This window comes from Lampetra planeri, chromosome 6, assembly GCF_965212315.1.
Source record: "Lampetra planeri chromosome 6, kcLamPlan1.2.h2, whole genome shotgun sequence".
In the NCBI taxonomy this organism is placed as follows: Eukaryota; Metazoa; Chordata; class Hyperoartia; order Petromyzontiformes; family Petromyzontidae; genus Lampetra; species Lampetra planeri.
In genome coordinates, this window is record NC_136112.1 from 5,545,279 (window position 1) to 5,560,628 (window position 15,350).

The 15,350-nt window shown below is 42.3% G+C and overlaps 1 protein-coding gene across 1 annotated transcript in view; it reads left to right on the top strand.

Annotated features, from left to right (window-relative positions):
• The first annotated feature begins 1,432 nt into the window (after window positions 1–1,432).
• The window catches only part of CIT (citron rho-interacting serine/threonine kinase), a 55,209-nt gene continuing 41,291 nt past the window's right edge, over window positions 1,433–15,350 (top strand). Inside the window, exons 1-9 of the mRNA XM_078595354.1 lie at window positions 1,433–1,587; window positions 3,844–3,987; window positions 5,012–5,150; window positions 6,066–6,241; window positions 7,548–7,649; window positions 7,932–8,074; window positions 8,631–8,724; window positions 9,078–9,275; window positions 10,148–10,301. Coding sequence (XP_078451480.1) covers window positions 3,892–3,987; window positions 5,012–5,150; window positions 6,066–6,241; window positions 7,548–7,649; window positions 7,932–8,074; window positions 8,631–8,724; window positions 9,078–9,275; window positions 10,148–10,301 — 1,102 coding nt within the window. The 5' untranslated portion in view covers window positions 1,433–1,587; window positions 3,844–3,891. The remainder of the gene's footprint in view (window positions 1,588–3,843; window positions 3,988–5,011; window positions 5,151–6,065; window positions 6,242–7,547; window positions 7,650–7,931; window positions 8,075–8,630; window positions 8,725–9,077; window positions 9,276–10,147; window positions 10,302–15,350) is intronic.

The following is a 15,350-nucleotide window of genomic DNA, read 5'->3' on the forward strand; positions in this document are numbered from 1 at the left end:
AATTCCTCTTTATATGCAAATTATTTTGTCAAGGCACTCTTCCCCCTCCAACCCAGCTTAAATATACGCTGCCAAGCCTGGTGGTGTTCATTCAGACGCTGTCTTTCCGACAGACCTGTTCTTCACCTGAGGACGGCTGCTTGTGTTGTGGCCGAAACGTCGTGAGAATTATTTTATTATGTTTTATTTTTATTATTTTATTATTTCCCTTCTACGTGACTTTACCGAAAGAACCAAGAAGATGAATCCCTGCAGTCACCAAAGCTTTAAATCGAAAAAGGTGTACAATTTATCGTGGGTTCGACCTCGACCCTGACGCCTATATTATTGGAGTTTGCGTGTTCTCTCTCCCCTGGTCGTGTGCATTTTTCTCCGGATCCTCAGGTTTTTACCTTCCAAATTTAGAATCAACATGCTTTTACAGTGTTTAGCTGCTATAAATGTCTACGTCATAAGCCACTTCGTTGAGCTATCGGTTGTGGCTATGTCGCTTCTGAAAAAATAGCGATACAACTCAGTGGCTCTCACCTGCTAGAATAAAAAAAATAGTTTACTGGACATCTGTGAAAAAGAGCTTAATCGCTCATGGGATTCATCCAGTACAGGGACTCCTCTACTTACGAACGAGTTAGGTTCCAGATGCCTGTTCGAATGTCGATTTGTTCGTAAGTTCAACTTTAGTCCTGTCAATTCCAAACATGTTGTATGGCATGTACACTAAACGAGGGGAATGGCTCTAAAAGTTGTATAATCTCGTTGTAAATGCCAATAGTTCTTCACGTTCTGCAGATGTAGCTGCCACCACCGCCATCTATTACGCGGCGTTTGAACTTACAGCTCTCGGTCCGAAAAGCTGCAACTTGACATATGGACAGGTTTGTTGGTATCTCATAGGGACAGGTTTGTTGGTATCTCTGAAAGTTTCTAAGTCGAATGTTCGTAAGTAGAGGAGTTCGTGTGCCACGTGGCGCCGCTGCTGCTTGTTGCTGGGAGGAGTTCCGCATCAAAGCTCCGCCTGAACACGCCCCCCCTCCACTCTTCGGGTCTACCGCAGGGGCCAATCAGCGCTCGGTGATGGGCTCAAGGCACACCCCCACCCACCCTGAGAGTCGACCGCAAGGGCCAATCGGCGCTCGGCGATTAGCTCAGGGCAACCCCCCCCCAGAGTTGACAGCAAGGGCCAATCGGCGCTCGGCGATTAGCTCAGGGCAACCCCCCCCCCCCCCCAGAGTTGACAGCAAGGGCCAATCGGCGCTCGGCGATTGGCTCAGGGCACCCCCCCCTCCCAAGAGTCGACAGCAAGGGCCAATCAGCGCTCGGCAATTGGCTCAGGGCCCTCCCCCCCCTAGCTCCCAACAACCGACACCGACACCGGCGTCCAATCGGCTGCGTCCGTAGGCGTGGCCCGGCTAATGCGATACCGGAAATGACGGCTGGCGCGTCCGTTTGAAAACAAATTCGAAAATGAGTGGAAGAGTCAACACTTGAAGGGCGAACGCCGCGCGTATTTATGTTTTTAATCGTTATATTAAACTCCCCTTACTTATTTTAATCGGCTCGTGTAATTCGCCGAGCGTGTCCGAGCAGGTAAAAACGAGTTTATGTTTGCTTTAATTGTGTTGTTGTTTTTTGCCCGCGGGTTCGGTGGCGATGCGATTTGAGGTAGCGGTTGTACAAATGTGGCCGAATGTCGATGCGTTTCATGTAAGGCGACGGTGGGTCATGAAAATAATGTTACATTTTAGGTAAAGCGCGTAAGATTCGGTGTTAACGCGATGCTCTATCGATGATTGCGTGCGGAATTGTGTTCAGGGGGCTGTACGTTATGGGGTGGAGCGGTGGCGCAGTGGTTAGCGCACTATTATTGGTGGAATCCGATGAGCTATAAAGCTCACGGCTTAACATCAGTAACGAGTGATATCTAAAGTAGCCCTGGACCATTGTGGTGAAGTATGGTTAAACACACACAAAGAAATCCCCCGTGACCAACACAGCGGTTGATTGACACAAGTTGTCATTTGTATGACGATAGAAAATATTGATTACACAGCGTGCGCATTGCAATCGGTAAAGGACGAGTTTTAGCAATAATCGGAATGATCTCGGTATCATCTCGGAATGTTTAAGAGTTTGCCGACTGCCCACTGTTCAGTTGACGACCATTAGCAATGTTCGCGAGTTCCATGTTAATTGGAAAACCCACTGCCTTAAATGATAAATATGTAAATATAATCGGCGACGTTTCGTGCAATGGCCCTTCATAGCATGTACATTACATGGAGAGGGCAAAGAGATAGAGGTAAATAAGTGGTGGAGACTGCACTTAAACCATGGTGCTTCATGACAAATAAAAATTATATTTTGTGATAATATTGTAAGTGAGCATATATTCACATGTTATTCGAAAACTGGTGTTGAGGGCAGTCTCCAACCCTTGCTATTTGCCTTGGCCTCTATGTGCTATGCAGAAGGGGCAATACCCAAAACGTCGCCGATTATATTTTATTTTGCCGTAGTGTTGTGACGAATGTTTTTATTTATCTAATTGAGTTTGTGCACCTCTGCCAATGCAGCATCACCAGCTAATTTGAATAATAAATGGGATGTTACAGAGGGACACAAACACCCAACTAAAATACGTGCACGGAATGGCAGAGGTTGTGCCCTTCACCTGTCTGTTGAAGATGTCAGCTACACTCTGGGGTCCCTCATCCAGCAATGGATTAATACATATAAGAGCTGCAAATTTACAGACTGATACGGGTCACACTGTGGGTTGAGGGCCAGTTTGTCTCGTCTGGACCCAATTGGCAATACAGTACAATCGATATACTGTCAGTAACTCTATGCACTCTAATTCACTGATGAGTCAATTGTGGTAATGGCAGAAAAATCCTTACCATCGCTGAGAAAGAACAGAGGCCAATAACTGCAAAAATATATTTACCCCAATATTAAAGGGTTTACAGCCAAGCTCAGATCGCCAGTGAATAACGGGCACAATGCTGTCCGCCTAATGATGCTAGTTGTAATTACAGTACTGGCGAAATGTCGTACTCAGATTGTAAATGTTGTGGATTTGCTCTCCAACACACCGGTGTGCTGTACGAATAACGAATTGGCATGTTCTGGTTACGTGACAAACATTACTTATTGGCTGTGTCGGGTGGTGGTGGGTTTCACGACACATTTATATTTACGCAATTTAACCCAAAAAAACGATATTATGGACAATACTCTTGGCTCACAGTTTGCATGCTAGGTATATGCAATACATAGCTATAATAAATACGTAATTTACAGCCCTATGTCATTCCAATACTGGATGAAGACTTCCCCCCAACATATTGGTAATGGATGTTATTTATTCATACTTCACCAGCCTCGACTCCGATTTGGTGAAGTGGGCAACCAGGACAGGCTCAGCCGCTGATGATAGATGTGACCAAACATTCAACTCAGCTTGGTAGTTTCATAAACGCATTGGGCTCACCACTGTGCCACGTGAACCTACTTTAGGTAAATGTAAAGGTCCAGCCCTGCAATTGCTCTCTCTTGCTCCTGCTGACTGAAGCGCATCTGCCAGAGGCACCTCTAGAAATCCCCTCTAGAGGGTATTTTGGTCTATACTTTCATGCTGATCAGATACCTTGCAAGAGGGAGGGTTATCCTCACATTACGTTACACATACACGACGTTGCTTGCTGATGAACTAGATGCGGTTCTCCGATTTATACTACTGGGTAGACAAGAGGTGGGGAGATTTAAGGAACCTTTCCCGTTGTACTTATTTCTGCCACAAGCAGCTTGCTTATTGTGTTGTTTTATTTTCATTTCCCCAAGCACCCCAGGCTTATTATAAGTTGTGGAAGGGAAAGCTGAAACGGCGAGATGATGAAATTTAAGCGAGGCTGGAAGGGAAGTGCGGATTCTCCTGGCACAGAACCCATCTTCAGCCGCTTTCTTCGCCTGAATCAGCTGTTTCAGGTAATTGCTCCAGTTCTTCAAATGCATGAGAGAGCAGCATTTGCTGAAAAAAATGTTGCATTGGTGTTTTTGTCAAGTTACACATTTAAGCATTTTAACAGTGCACTAATTACATAAAAATGAAACTGCATGCAATGCAGTATTTCTCAATATATGGGCACCGGTTTTTCACAATACATTGACACCAGCTTTTCCTGCTCCAGTCGCTTGGTTTCTGTGGGATTCCTGGAAAAATCCTGATAACCCAGAAAACCCATTATCCAGAAAGTGTGCTTTTGTTGAGAGTAGCGTGATTTCATTAATTAAAAAAAGTGCATTATGAAATCCACCGTGCGGCCATCTGTCGGGGAGACTGCAATAAATAGTTTCATTGGTCAGCTCATTGTGTGGTGAATCAACTCTTTTCCAGTAAAACCCTTAATTGTTAGAACATGGCTTGTGATTGTTTTTTTTGAGAGATGAAATGTGTCAAGTTGTTTAGGTTTACATGTGCAAGCTATACATGGTGCTTAGTGATGGGGAAAAAACTAAAACTATAACCCATTACAATAGAATAAGAAGAGATTTACCCTTTCTGGCAATAAAACAGGTGTTAAGATTTTAAAACACCAAACGGAAATATTTTGCAAGGAATCCGGTGTGCATTAACCACACTTACTTGTGGTGAACATGCAGACAAAAACATGCTCTGATAATATATGCATTAACGTTGGAATTGATTGGTCCACACCAGAGACAGCTTTCTTTAGAGCCTAGTCTCAAAGTGTTCGACCAGAGAACTCCAACGGGTGAATAGCACAAAGACAATGCAATAGTATGTACAACTGCAAGGTTTCCTTGGTTGTATTGTGCAGCTGTCCGATGCATTTTTTGGGTTGTACCGTGATATCCCCACGTCTCTCGCTCCACGTGCTCGGGCAGCTTCTTCAGGAACAGGATCAACTTGGTTCCTGATGCAAACGCAATTGGGGAGCATTTCAGTTTGTTTTTTTGTGAATCTCTTGTGCTGCCCTGCCCCCTACAGGGCAAGATTGCTCAGCCGGGGCAGCATCGGTACCTGGCCACCCGCGATGGCCTTCTCGACTCACTCCTGGTCCTCTTTGAGGAGTGCAGTGACCCAGGGCTCATGAAGCACAACCACATTGCCAACTTTGTCAGTAAACGTGAGTCAAAGGCTGTCTTGCCATATACGTATGTGAATGACTGCATAACTCTATTTGAAAAGTGAATCTGAAATAGCTTGTTATTAACAAGAATAGCTAGCTATTTATAGTGCAGTTGTAGATTTATCTGCTCTTTCAGTTTGAATTAAATAAATGTGGACTTAATTGCCTGACATGATGAATCGCCTTGGTGTGTGAACGGGAAATAATAAATGCCACTTCCAACTGCAATTGACAGGCTCTTTAAAAGCACTGCTTTATATATTCTGGCCTCTGAAGAATATGATTACAAATGTAGTGAATATTATTACATTGACTCGTAAAGCCTGCTTGTAGTGATTTTAAAAATTGAAGGTTTTGATGTAGGTAAATTGGCTTTCTGTTATTGAAGGAAGTGTGCGCTGCATGAATTCAGTTATTTTGTAGCAGGTGAATATCTGAAATTCCCAGGGAGCAACAGCAAATGTGGCACATTTTTATTTCAAAGCCCTCTTAATATGAACGTTTACTATAAAATATCACAAATGTGTGCCTCTAGCCCTATATTAATCTTTCTGTGTATCTGTAACTATGGTATGTGTTTGTCTCTGTCTTAGTGTAACCTTTCACCTTATATGTATTAGACGTTTCACCCTGTGATCGAAGGACCACGCTAAATGTGCCCTGTAGTGACATTGGCTAAGGCATTGCAACCTTTTCAACATTTTACCATCCAAGCTGCAAAGCGTGACATTTATTTATATATCTTTAACCAGTATTTTAAACAGCTAACTGCATCCTCGTTTGCCAGTTTTCATTCCGTGACATGCAACAAAAACGTGGATTTGATTTTGGCTCCAGAAGAATAACGTTTAATAACAGTTCCTCGCTCCAGTTCGATTCTTTCTCTGTTTTCCGGCGCGTGTTTTAATGCAGATGCCGAGACGGTGTCGGAGCTGCAGGAGCTGCGTGTGACCTCATCGGACTTCGAGGTGAGAGGCGTGGTGAGCCGCGGCCACCATTCCGAGGTGCAGGTGGTGCGCGAAAGAGCCACCGGTGACGTGTACGCCATGAAGGTGCTACAGAAGAGCCGGCTTCTACACCGAGACAATGTACGTACTGGGTTTTCTGTTACATTTTTCGGTTATTTGTATGTGTCTGTTGACGACGAAGCTTGTGATTTTTTTTTCCCGTTTTCCATAAGTCCGATGAGGTCGCAGCGGCTTTTGGCTAACCGTAGAACAAAGATGGCCACTGCCTCGTGCGCTTTCAGATGCGCTTCTGCGGCCGTCTGAAACGTTCTTCCTTCCGATATAAGGAATCCACTGGGGCAATGCACTTTAATATATAGAGATTGAAAACGAATATCTTTATAACTGCTTTTTGTGTTTAGTTTGTTGTCTTTTCCCTGCACCTCCGATTAGCATGGTTGGCTATGTATGGTGATTTTATTGTCTTATAAAGAATGACCAACATAGGAGCACTATGTTGGTGGATGCTATTGTTTCCATCTTTTGGTGAAAATTACTCCCGATATCCACTCAGTTATCTGTGAGTGGTATACTTAATTTGCTGCCACTTTTGAGTGGCTCCTATTTTTCTTGGATTATAGGAAGACTGCATCTGCGAAAAATAGGACATTTCAGTTATCGTTTTAAGCTCGGTATACTAAATATGTCACGTCATAAGATTGTGGATAATATAGTGTAATTTTACACCCGTGGTATTTAATTGTTATGAAAAACATAACTTTTGCTTCTTCGGAAAAAAATGCGAAATCTTTCAAAGTGTCATGCAAATGTGAATTAGGTGTGCACTTAATAATACAGTGAATTTAATGAACTTAATACATTTCAGAAATAGATGTGTACAGTTAACTACATTGCCTTGCCCATGATTATAAAACAACTTTGATAGCCCTCAGAAGTATCACATAATCTGTATTTGGGTTATATAATGATAGTGTTCTTGTGAATCGCATTCACGTAGAAAATTCAGCCATGCCTATTTCATAAATATTTGCCCAATTAAATAATGTTAAAGGAAAAGATTCATGTTTGAATAAAGCAGTCCCAAAAGGACAAAATGTCAGTTTTAAACATAATTATTTAAAATTGAGTTTAATTTGTTACTGTTAGTAAGCTTCATGACATTTAAAAATTTCATTTAAAAAAATCTGCTGAACATGCGAGCTGTAAATGTTTCACTGCGCCGTGAAATAATTTCCCTTCTGTGATGCTGTCAGCTACATTATAATGTGCTTTAACGTGTTTTCACAATTGCTGTACCCTGCAGTATTATGACAGATTTGTGGGCAGTCACAAAGCATTGCATTTTGTAAGAGGTGTGATTTCCTCCATCTGCGGAGATCGTTCAGTGTAACGTGTGCTAATGCCAACGTCTTGCTTTTAAAAAAAGGTGGCCTTGTTTGAGGAGGAGAGGGACGTCCTGGCCAGAGCCAGCAGCCCCTGGCTCACGCACCTGCAGTACGCCTTCCAGGATGAAGACAACCTTTACCTGGTGCGGCCGGTGCCTCTTGCTCACGCCTGTCATTGAACAGGAAAACTTGCTCCGAACACAAACACGAGACATTAAACGTTAACCTGAAAATACGGTACAACGGCACATGTCCGATTCGCTGGAGGGGACTGAGTTATTGGAGCATATGCGAAATAGTCAGGGTTTGTGAATAGCTCTGTAGATAATGACAGTCACACCAGACACAAATATTGCACTGGATGTGGGAGTGGTTAATTAGGAGGTCCTTCTAAGGATCTCTTCCTTCCAACACCTCGGCTGCAGGTGATGGAGTATCACCCAGGCGGGGACCTCCTCGGTTTGCTGGGCCGCTACGAGGACCAACTGGATGAGAGCATGGTCCGCTTCTACCTGGCCGAACTGGTTCTTGCCACGCAGAGCCTGCATCAGATGGGATACGTACACAGGTGTCTGACGAGCGATGCACCCGTGCGTTCGTCGGTACACTCGCGTGACCAGTAAAGTTGTGCGTGTGTGTTTTATTCAGCCAAAACGATTGTTGTAAGTTGTTATTTTTAATATCCTTGTTAGTGTCCACCTTTGTCTTTTGAAATGAGCCTCAGGTGAAACCTGCTGTATTTTATGTGGATCCTGCAGCCTTTAATCTTGAAATAAAATCGTACAGCCACTCCAGCTGAATGCACTGTAAGCATCCATATAATTTATATCACGCTAAAAAGGAATTGTTCCTCTTTAGTAACATTCCTAAATGTTATGTCATTGATTGTCACTTATTTAGTTCGATGTATGATTTAACAAAGTGGTATTTAAAATATTTGCTCATTCCCAGTTGTTTACTTAGCTTGGAATGCAATGTTTTTTTATGCAATTCGTGGTGCTGCACTCTTGCAATTTATTTGTGGTAATGGAATTATTGTTTTGTGCTTACACACATTTTACGAAGGACTAAGGATCAGTACGTAGTTTTATGTGCGCGAATTGAATTTGTGCGTCTGTCTACAGAGATTTGAAGCCTGAAAACGTTCTGGTGGACCGTACTGGACACATCAAGTTGGCTGACTTTGGCTCAGCTGCCAAGCTCAATGCAAACAAAATGGTACGTATACCCAGCCCGTTAAGAACAGAGAACATAAAAACGATCGTAAAGAGTCTGAAGAAAGTGTTTGCAACATTCGGTCAATAGCAAAACTGGAGTTATAGGGATGTCTTTAGAATTGTAAACAAATATTTTACGTTCATAACATTTTTAATGTTTTATATTGTAGCTTTAATGCTTGCATATTGTTTTCAAATTATACAGCGACTGCTCCGTTAATTTACAATTAGAAACGTTTTGTTAAAATAACAAGAGATACAATTTCGACGTGAAAATTTTATAGTAGCCTGCAGGTCACACCAATGAAGCAACTCAGGATGCACTCACCATTGTACTCCTGCTTATGTCAACAGGTGAGCTCAAAGTTACCGGAAGGCTCACCGGACTACGTAGCACCAGAGGTCCTGAGCAGTGTCAGTGGGAAGGGTTCCTACGGGCCTGAGTGCGACTGGTGGTCAGTGGGAGTCATCGCTTATGAAATGGTGTATGGAAAGACCCCTTTTGCAGAGGGCATTTCCACCAAGACCATCAGCAACATCAAAAACTTTCAGGTGAGAAAAACATTTTATATTGTTAAAGTGGAGAGATTGCGGAGTGTTTACTCTTCTTCATTTTCATGGTTTTAGAAGTATAACACACGTGCTATATTCTTGGTTCTTTCGGTAAAGTCACGTAGAAGGGAAATAATGAAATATGTGAAATCCACAGCAAGAAAAATTTATAATTTTTTGTTTAAAACATTTTCTTGCTGTGGATTTCACATCTGATGATGATTGCTTGTGTTGCAGTTGAAACGTCGTGAGAATTTTTATTGTTTTATGTTTATATTATTTTATTATTTCCCTTCTACGTGACTTTACCGAAAGAACCAAGAATATGAATCCCTGCAGTCACGAAAGCTTTAAACCAAAATTTAACACACGTGCTATCGAAGCAATATTCTTGGTCGAACATCTAACGTACAGAATGCAGAAGTGGCTTGGTTTGCTCAGGGCTAATCCCCCGTCTCAGAAGACAGTCGGCAACATTGAGTTTAAAAAACAACTTATTAAGTGTAGCAAGCTGATATCCTCAGCCTATTAACACACGACCGCTCACAAAAAACATCATGTTGAGTTTGGTTTTCAGTGCTCACTTATTTGACCAAATATTCGGCATTTTTTATTACAGCATTTTCGGTTTCATCTCTACAGCAGTATCGATAAGAGGCAGTTGAGATCTGAGATGTAGTTTAGATATCACCTTTTAGAGGTTGTTCTCTACCGTAAAATATGCGGTGGTGCACTTCTGCAAGAGTTGCAAGCAGAAGTTACTTTGTCACATGACATAACTGCTCAGCAATAAGATAATGCACTGTGGTTGTAAGCATTGTTGGCGAAATTGAGCCATACTCATCCAGGGCTGCGGTGTTTGACATGTACAGAAGTTCGTCCGTTTTCCGTCCGAGCCGGCGGTGAGCGTGGAGTTTGTGGACCTGGTGAAGGGCTTGCTGTGTGGCCGTGTGGACCGCCTTACACCTGACAAGCTGCTGTGCCATCCGTTCTTCGCTGGCATCGATTTGAATAACATCCAGCACAGTAAGCAGGCTATGAATGTTCTTAGTATGGTGAGATACTGCATTCGTAATATGTACGTATGTTTTATTTGGTTCCTGCTAATCATGTTTTTTTCCCAGTTTTAAGTCTGATAATATACTGTGCAGTAAAACCCCCGCTAGCCGGATTTTGCGTTCACCGCATCACGCTGTATAAATATGTAAAGTGTATTGAGCATTACACGGGTAAGATGTTGATGTTAACTATGGGTTCGATCCCGACCCTGACGCCTGTATATTTGGAGTTTGCATGGTCTCCACCTGGTCACGTGGATTTTTCTCCGGGTTCTCCCCTCCACATTTAGAAACGTACATTCAGAGTATTGGCTGCTATAAATTTGCACGTGATAAGCCACTTTGTTGAGCTATAATTTGTGGCCAGGTCGCTTCTGAAAAAGAGCTACATAGTCGACCAAATCTGGTATAATAAAAAGTAGTTTGGTTTAATAGATGTATTTATGCTGGCAATACGTGAGTGGTGGTGGATGGCGATGAGGGGGTGATAGGGGAGAAGTGCTGGGGGATAAGGGAGACCCGTGTTCCCTCTGACCGACATAACTACTGTTCAGCACAGTGCACAGCACAGGCTACCGTAGGTGCTTTTACTGGTAGGAACCACCTGGTACCACCTGGTTTCACCAGCCCACAGGGGATTATTGTGTCTGTCCCGTCCGTCCGTCGTGCATCCAAAAATGGGAGGGGTGGGGCTGGTTGGAGAGGGGAGGGTGGGGAGGGGCTGGGTGGGGAGGGTGGGGAGGGGCTGGGTGGGGAGGGGCTGGGTGGGGAGGGGCTGGGTGGGGAGGGTGGGGAGGGGCTGGGTGGGGGTGGGAGGGGTGGGGCTGGTCACCCCGTGGCGCCCTTATAAAACTCAACGTTTAACCTATTCACGCCGGCTTGTGCCCGCCCTCATAGTCGGCCATATTTGCGAAATACACCACGCCGCTGTTGACCCTGGCCATTGACCAAGCAACCCAACGTTCCTACCAGCTCTCTCCGCAGGAATGTATTTATTTTTTTGGTCTGTATATAAAATACTACACATTATAATACATCACATTAATACATGTACAGTAACAAGAGGGTTGTTTATTTACATTGATATCATTGAGTTTTGCAGCTAGTCGGACTTCACAGCCGACTGACCAGGGATCTCCTCTTTGCTTCCAGCTCGCTGGGGTTTTACTGTTTGTAGTAAATCCTAGCGGTGTAATTATGTATCGATTCGTCAATTAAAACCAATTATTGTACTCGTGATACTCCCATGTATTCAATAATATGCATGTGAGAACCGATTGTTAAAATTTCCTACCAGCTTAAATGTGCATATTATCTCAATGCAACTGCTTATTGAGACAATTTACATCAGTCCGGGACAACATTTATCGAAAAAGGTGAAATGAGAAATGGGTAGGAGCTAGGGACGTTAGAGATGGGAGAGAAACACCAGCAGCATGGCATATCCCAAGGACAAAGTTACCCCGTCTAGAGTTTGAATAGACTTGGGACAAGTGCTGTTGGTGAGCACCTATGAAGGCCAGCATGTTACATGAGGGGGTGGGTGGCCAGCACCACGTCCTGCCGCCTTTGTCTTCCGAGTGGTGATGTTTACACACCTCACCAGGTATTCATTTGAATCGACCTAGGGGAGGCCCAGAAATGGTTAAGATAATCGTCACTGGTGTTGGTGGCCATGAGCGGGATTTTAACTTTTTCTTGGTTCTTTCGGTAAAGTCACGTAGAAGGGACTTTTAGGGACTTCTACGTGACTTTACCGAAAGAACCAAGAAGAAGAATCCCTGCAGTCACGAAAGCTTTAAATCGAAATTTTGACTTTAGCTTAATTGGGTTTGTTGTGCAGCGTGCTAACCGCTGCACTGTCGCAGCAGTTAGTTCCCATATACAGACACCCATTTCAATTTAATTAGTAAGTTTCCCATGTTATATTGTTCAGAACTGGGGAGGTAGTGTATACCCACCCGCTTTGTCTCTTTTAAGAGCTTCTTAATGTCATGAACCAACATTCTTAATTTTAAAGCGCAGTCGCCCTCATTCTGTGAGCTATTTTTATTACTTTTGTCAGATTGAGATATTATGTAATGCTATTTTTTTTATAATGTATCTGTATTTTTATAATGTAAAGTACTAAAGTTGAAAAAATAAATACTGGCAACACTGCTTTGCAACAGAGTTGAACACCGTTCATAGTTAAAATAATAGCTCGCCAGCAAATTACCATTCAGCCCAGACAGTTCAGAATGTTAATTTTTAACATTGCAATAATAAATCGGCTGTCCAAGCATAAAAATCCCTAAATGGATTAATAACTGTATGATGCATGATTAATGTGTGTACTGCGTGTGACATTTAAGATGCATGGTAATTTAATTATATACCTTTTTAATGCAATTATATGTTGAGCCGAATGTATGTGTGGGTTATACACTGTGCTATAAAACTTGTTGACCTGGGTTTGATTGCTCGTCATGGATAGCAGTGGCAAGTGGTATCTGAATCTGTTCTGTGCCTCCCCGAGGTTGACTGAACCTTAAATGAGCACCTGCTCACATGCATGTGCTAAACCCTATATGGTTATCAACGGAGGATTGCGGATAATACTATTAAATAAGCATGCAGCACCTTTTAAACATTATTTTTCACCAGGTTCATTCTCAGTCTCTTTATATGCAAATATACAAAATGATAAAGAAACACTGATGTTCACTATGGGAACCTCATTTGCCAGTAAAAATATGATAATTGGTTTTTTACCCTTCTATCTGGCAACAAAACTGACACCTTTTTACAAGGTGTCAGTTCAGTTAACACAATTAATTGCAAAGCACCAAGTCCACACACAGACTCCAGTTACAGATAAGATAGTAACAGAAAACATTCATCTTAAATTAGATGAATGTAATTTTTCATCATCTGGATTCTGCACAAACTGGAGTTGCAGATTAAAAAAAGGTTTCAAGAGAAAATATTTTAAAAGATATATATTGTTGAATTGAAACATTCAAATCAAACACGACTTCATCTCAATATGTCAAAACATCACATCGATATACACACGCAGTTATTCAGTATTTGCCTGGGTTGATAAATATTTTTGAGAAAAAAAGAAACGTAGAGTTTTGTTAATTACCATTGAGTAGGTTTCTCGTGTTTGGCCGCGGTGCTTGCGTTTGGTCACGGAAGCCACCAAATGTAATGATGGGTCCTGGCAGAAGCAGCGGGGCACAGCGTTGTAGTTGTGTTTCCGGGTGGCAGTCACAGACTGCCCTCCCCCATCCACCGAGTCCCCGCTGTTACCTCCCTCTGCTTTCCGACCTGCACGACATCCTAAATGATTTTGACTTAGAACTTTCGAGACTGCAGGGATTCATATTCTGTGGTTCTTTCGGTCGGAGCCCTCTTCACCTACATTAACATTAGCTGCCCCGCCCATCTCTAAACCTTCATAAACAGCTTGCCCTTAGAGGCTAACCTCCCTGTTCCTGATGACGACCTCTTATTTTTGATTAACTTTATTTTAATTATTTTATTGTTATTATTTTTTCTTTTATCCACGCGACATTACCGAAAGAACCATAGAATATCTTAAATGATATATAGCAGACAGTCACTCATCTAGGCAGGTCTCTCAAATGCCACGCTCCTTAAAGTTTCATTTGTCTTTCCAAATTGTATCGATGTGCAATTTTATGAGTCGGCCGACGTATTATGGGTTGTTTACCCATTTAATGGCTTTTGTAATCATTTATGTTATGCAACGTTTGTAGTCAGCCCATGAAGGAGTAAAAATCTAATGTTATTACGTTTACATATGACTTGAGCAGTGGTGCAGTGGTTGGGGCACTATGCTATGAATCCGGAGACGTTGAGTTTGATTCTCAACCATGGATAGACGTTGGTGGTGAGTGACATCTCAACTGATCCTTGGTATCCCCGTCAAAAAGCTACACTGATCTGTTTGATATGATCAACCCCCCCACCCCATGACTGACGTCATGGGGAAGGTTTTATCCAGCAGTGGATTAACAAAGAGCTGTACGTTATTATTTTTTACATATTATGGTTATCAGCACCCACCCCCATAAACGAGAAAACAAATGCCTAGATATCACTTGCTGTTAGCAAGTGATATCTATGAGGTCATTATAATTCCTTAGTTCATATTAAATTAGTACTTTGAGATGACAGGATGGAATAAAAAAAAAAGTATTCTTGCAATCATTGTTTTTGGACATATCTTTTAAATAATTCATGCCAATTTGCAGCTGTTCTGACAAGTATAACTTATAAAACTATGTAACACAATTTTTGTTCCTGGGTAGTAAGTGTTCGTAATTGCTTATGCCTAAAAAGTATAGAAAATGGGTATTATTCCCCACAAACTTTTTTTTTGTGACCAGGACAGTGATATTTTGAAATGTATCTATTTTTAATGAGAAAACGGGCGAATTTGTGTCTTTTCGTTCACATGTCAGAAAAAAACAACATATGAATGAAAATGAACATGTATATTTATACTAAAGTAATAAAAAATTACTACAAAAGATTTAGAAGTGAGTAGTTTTTTTAGATTTACGATTACACTGAAAATCAATTTCACGAATCAGCCCCCAAATGTCGTCTCCCATCATGTTCTCGTTATACTGTCCTTGGTAGCGGCGTTCAAAGTGCAGTATATCCTGGTAGAAGCGCTCGCCTTGCTCCTCCGAGTATGCTCCCATGTTCTTCTTGAATTTATCAAGATGAGCATCCAGGATATAGACTTTGAGGGACATCCTACAGCCCATTGTGCCGTAGTTCTTCACCAGTCTCAACCAGCTCCACGTAGTTTTCGACCTTGTGATTGCCCAAGAAGCCACGAACCACTGCGGAAAAGCTGTTCCAAGCCGCTTTCTCCTTACTAGTGAACTTCTTGGAGAATTCATTGCACTCCAGGATCTTCTTTATCAGTGGTCCAACGAAGACACCGGCTTTGACCTTTGCCTCAGACAGCTTCTGGAAGAAGTCTTGAAGGTAC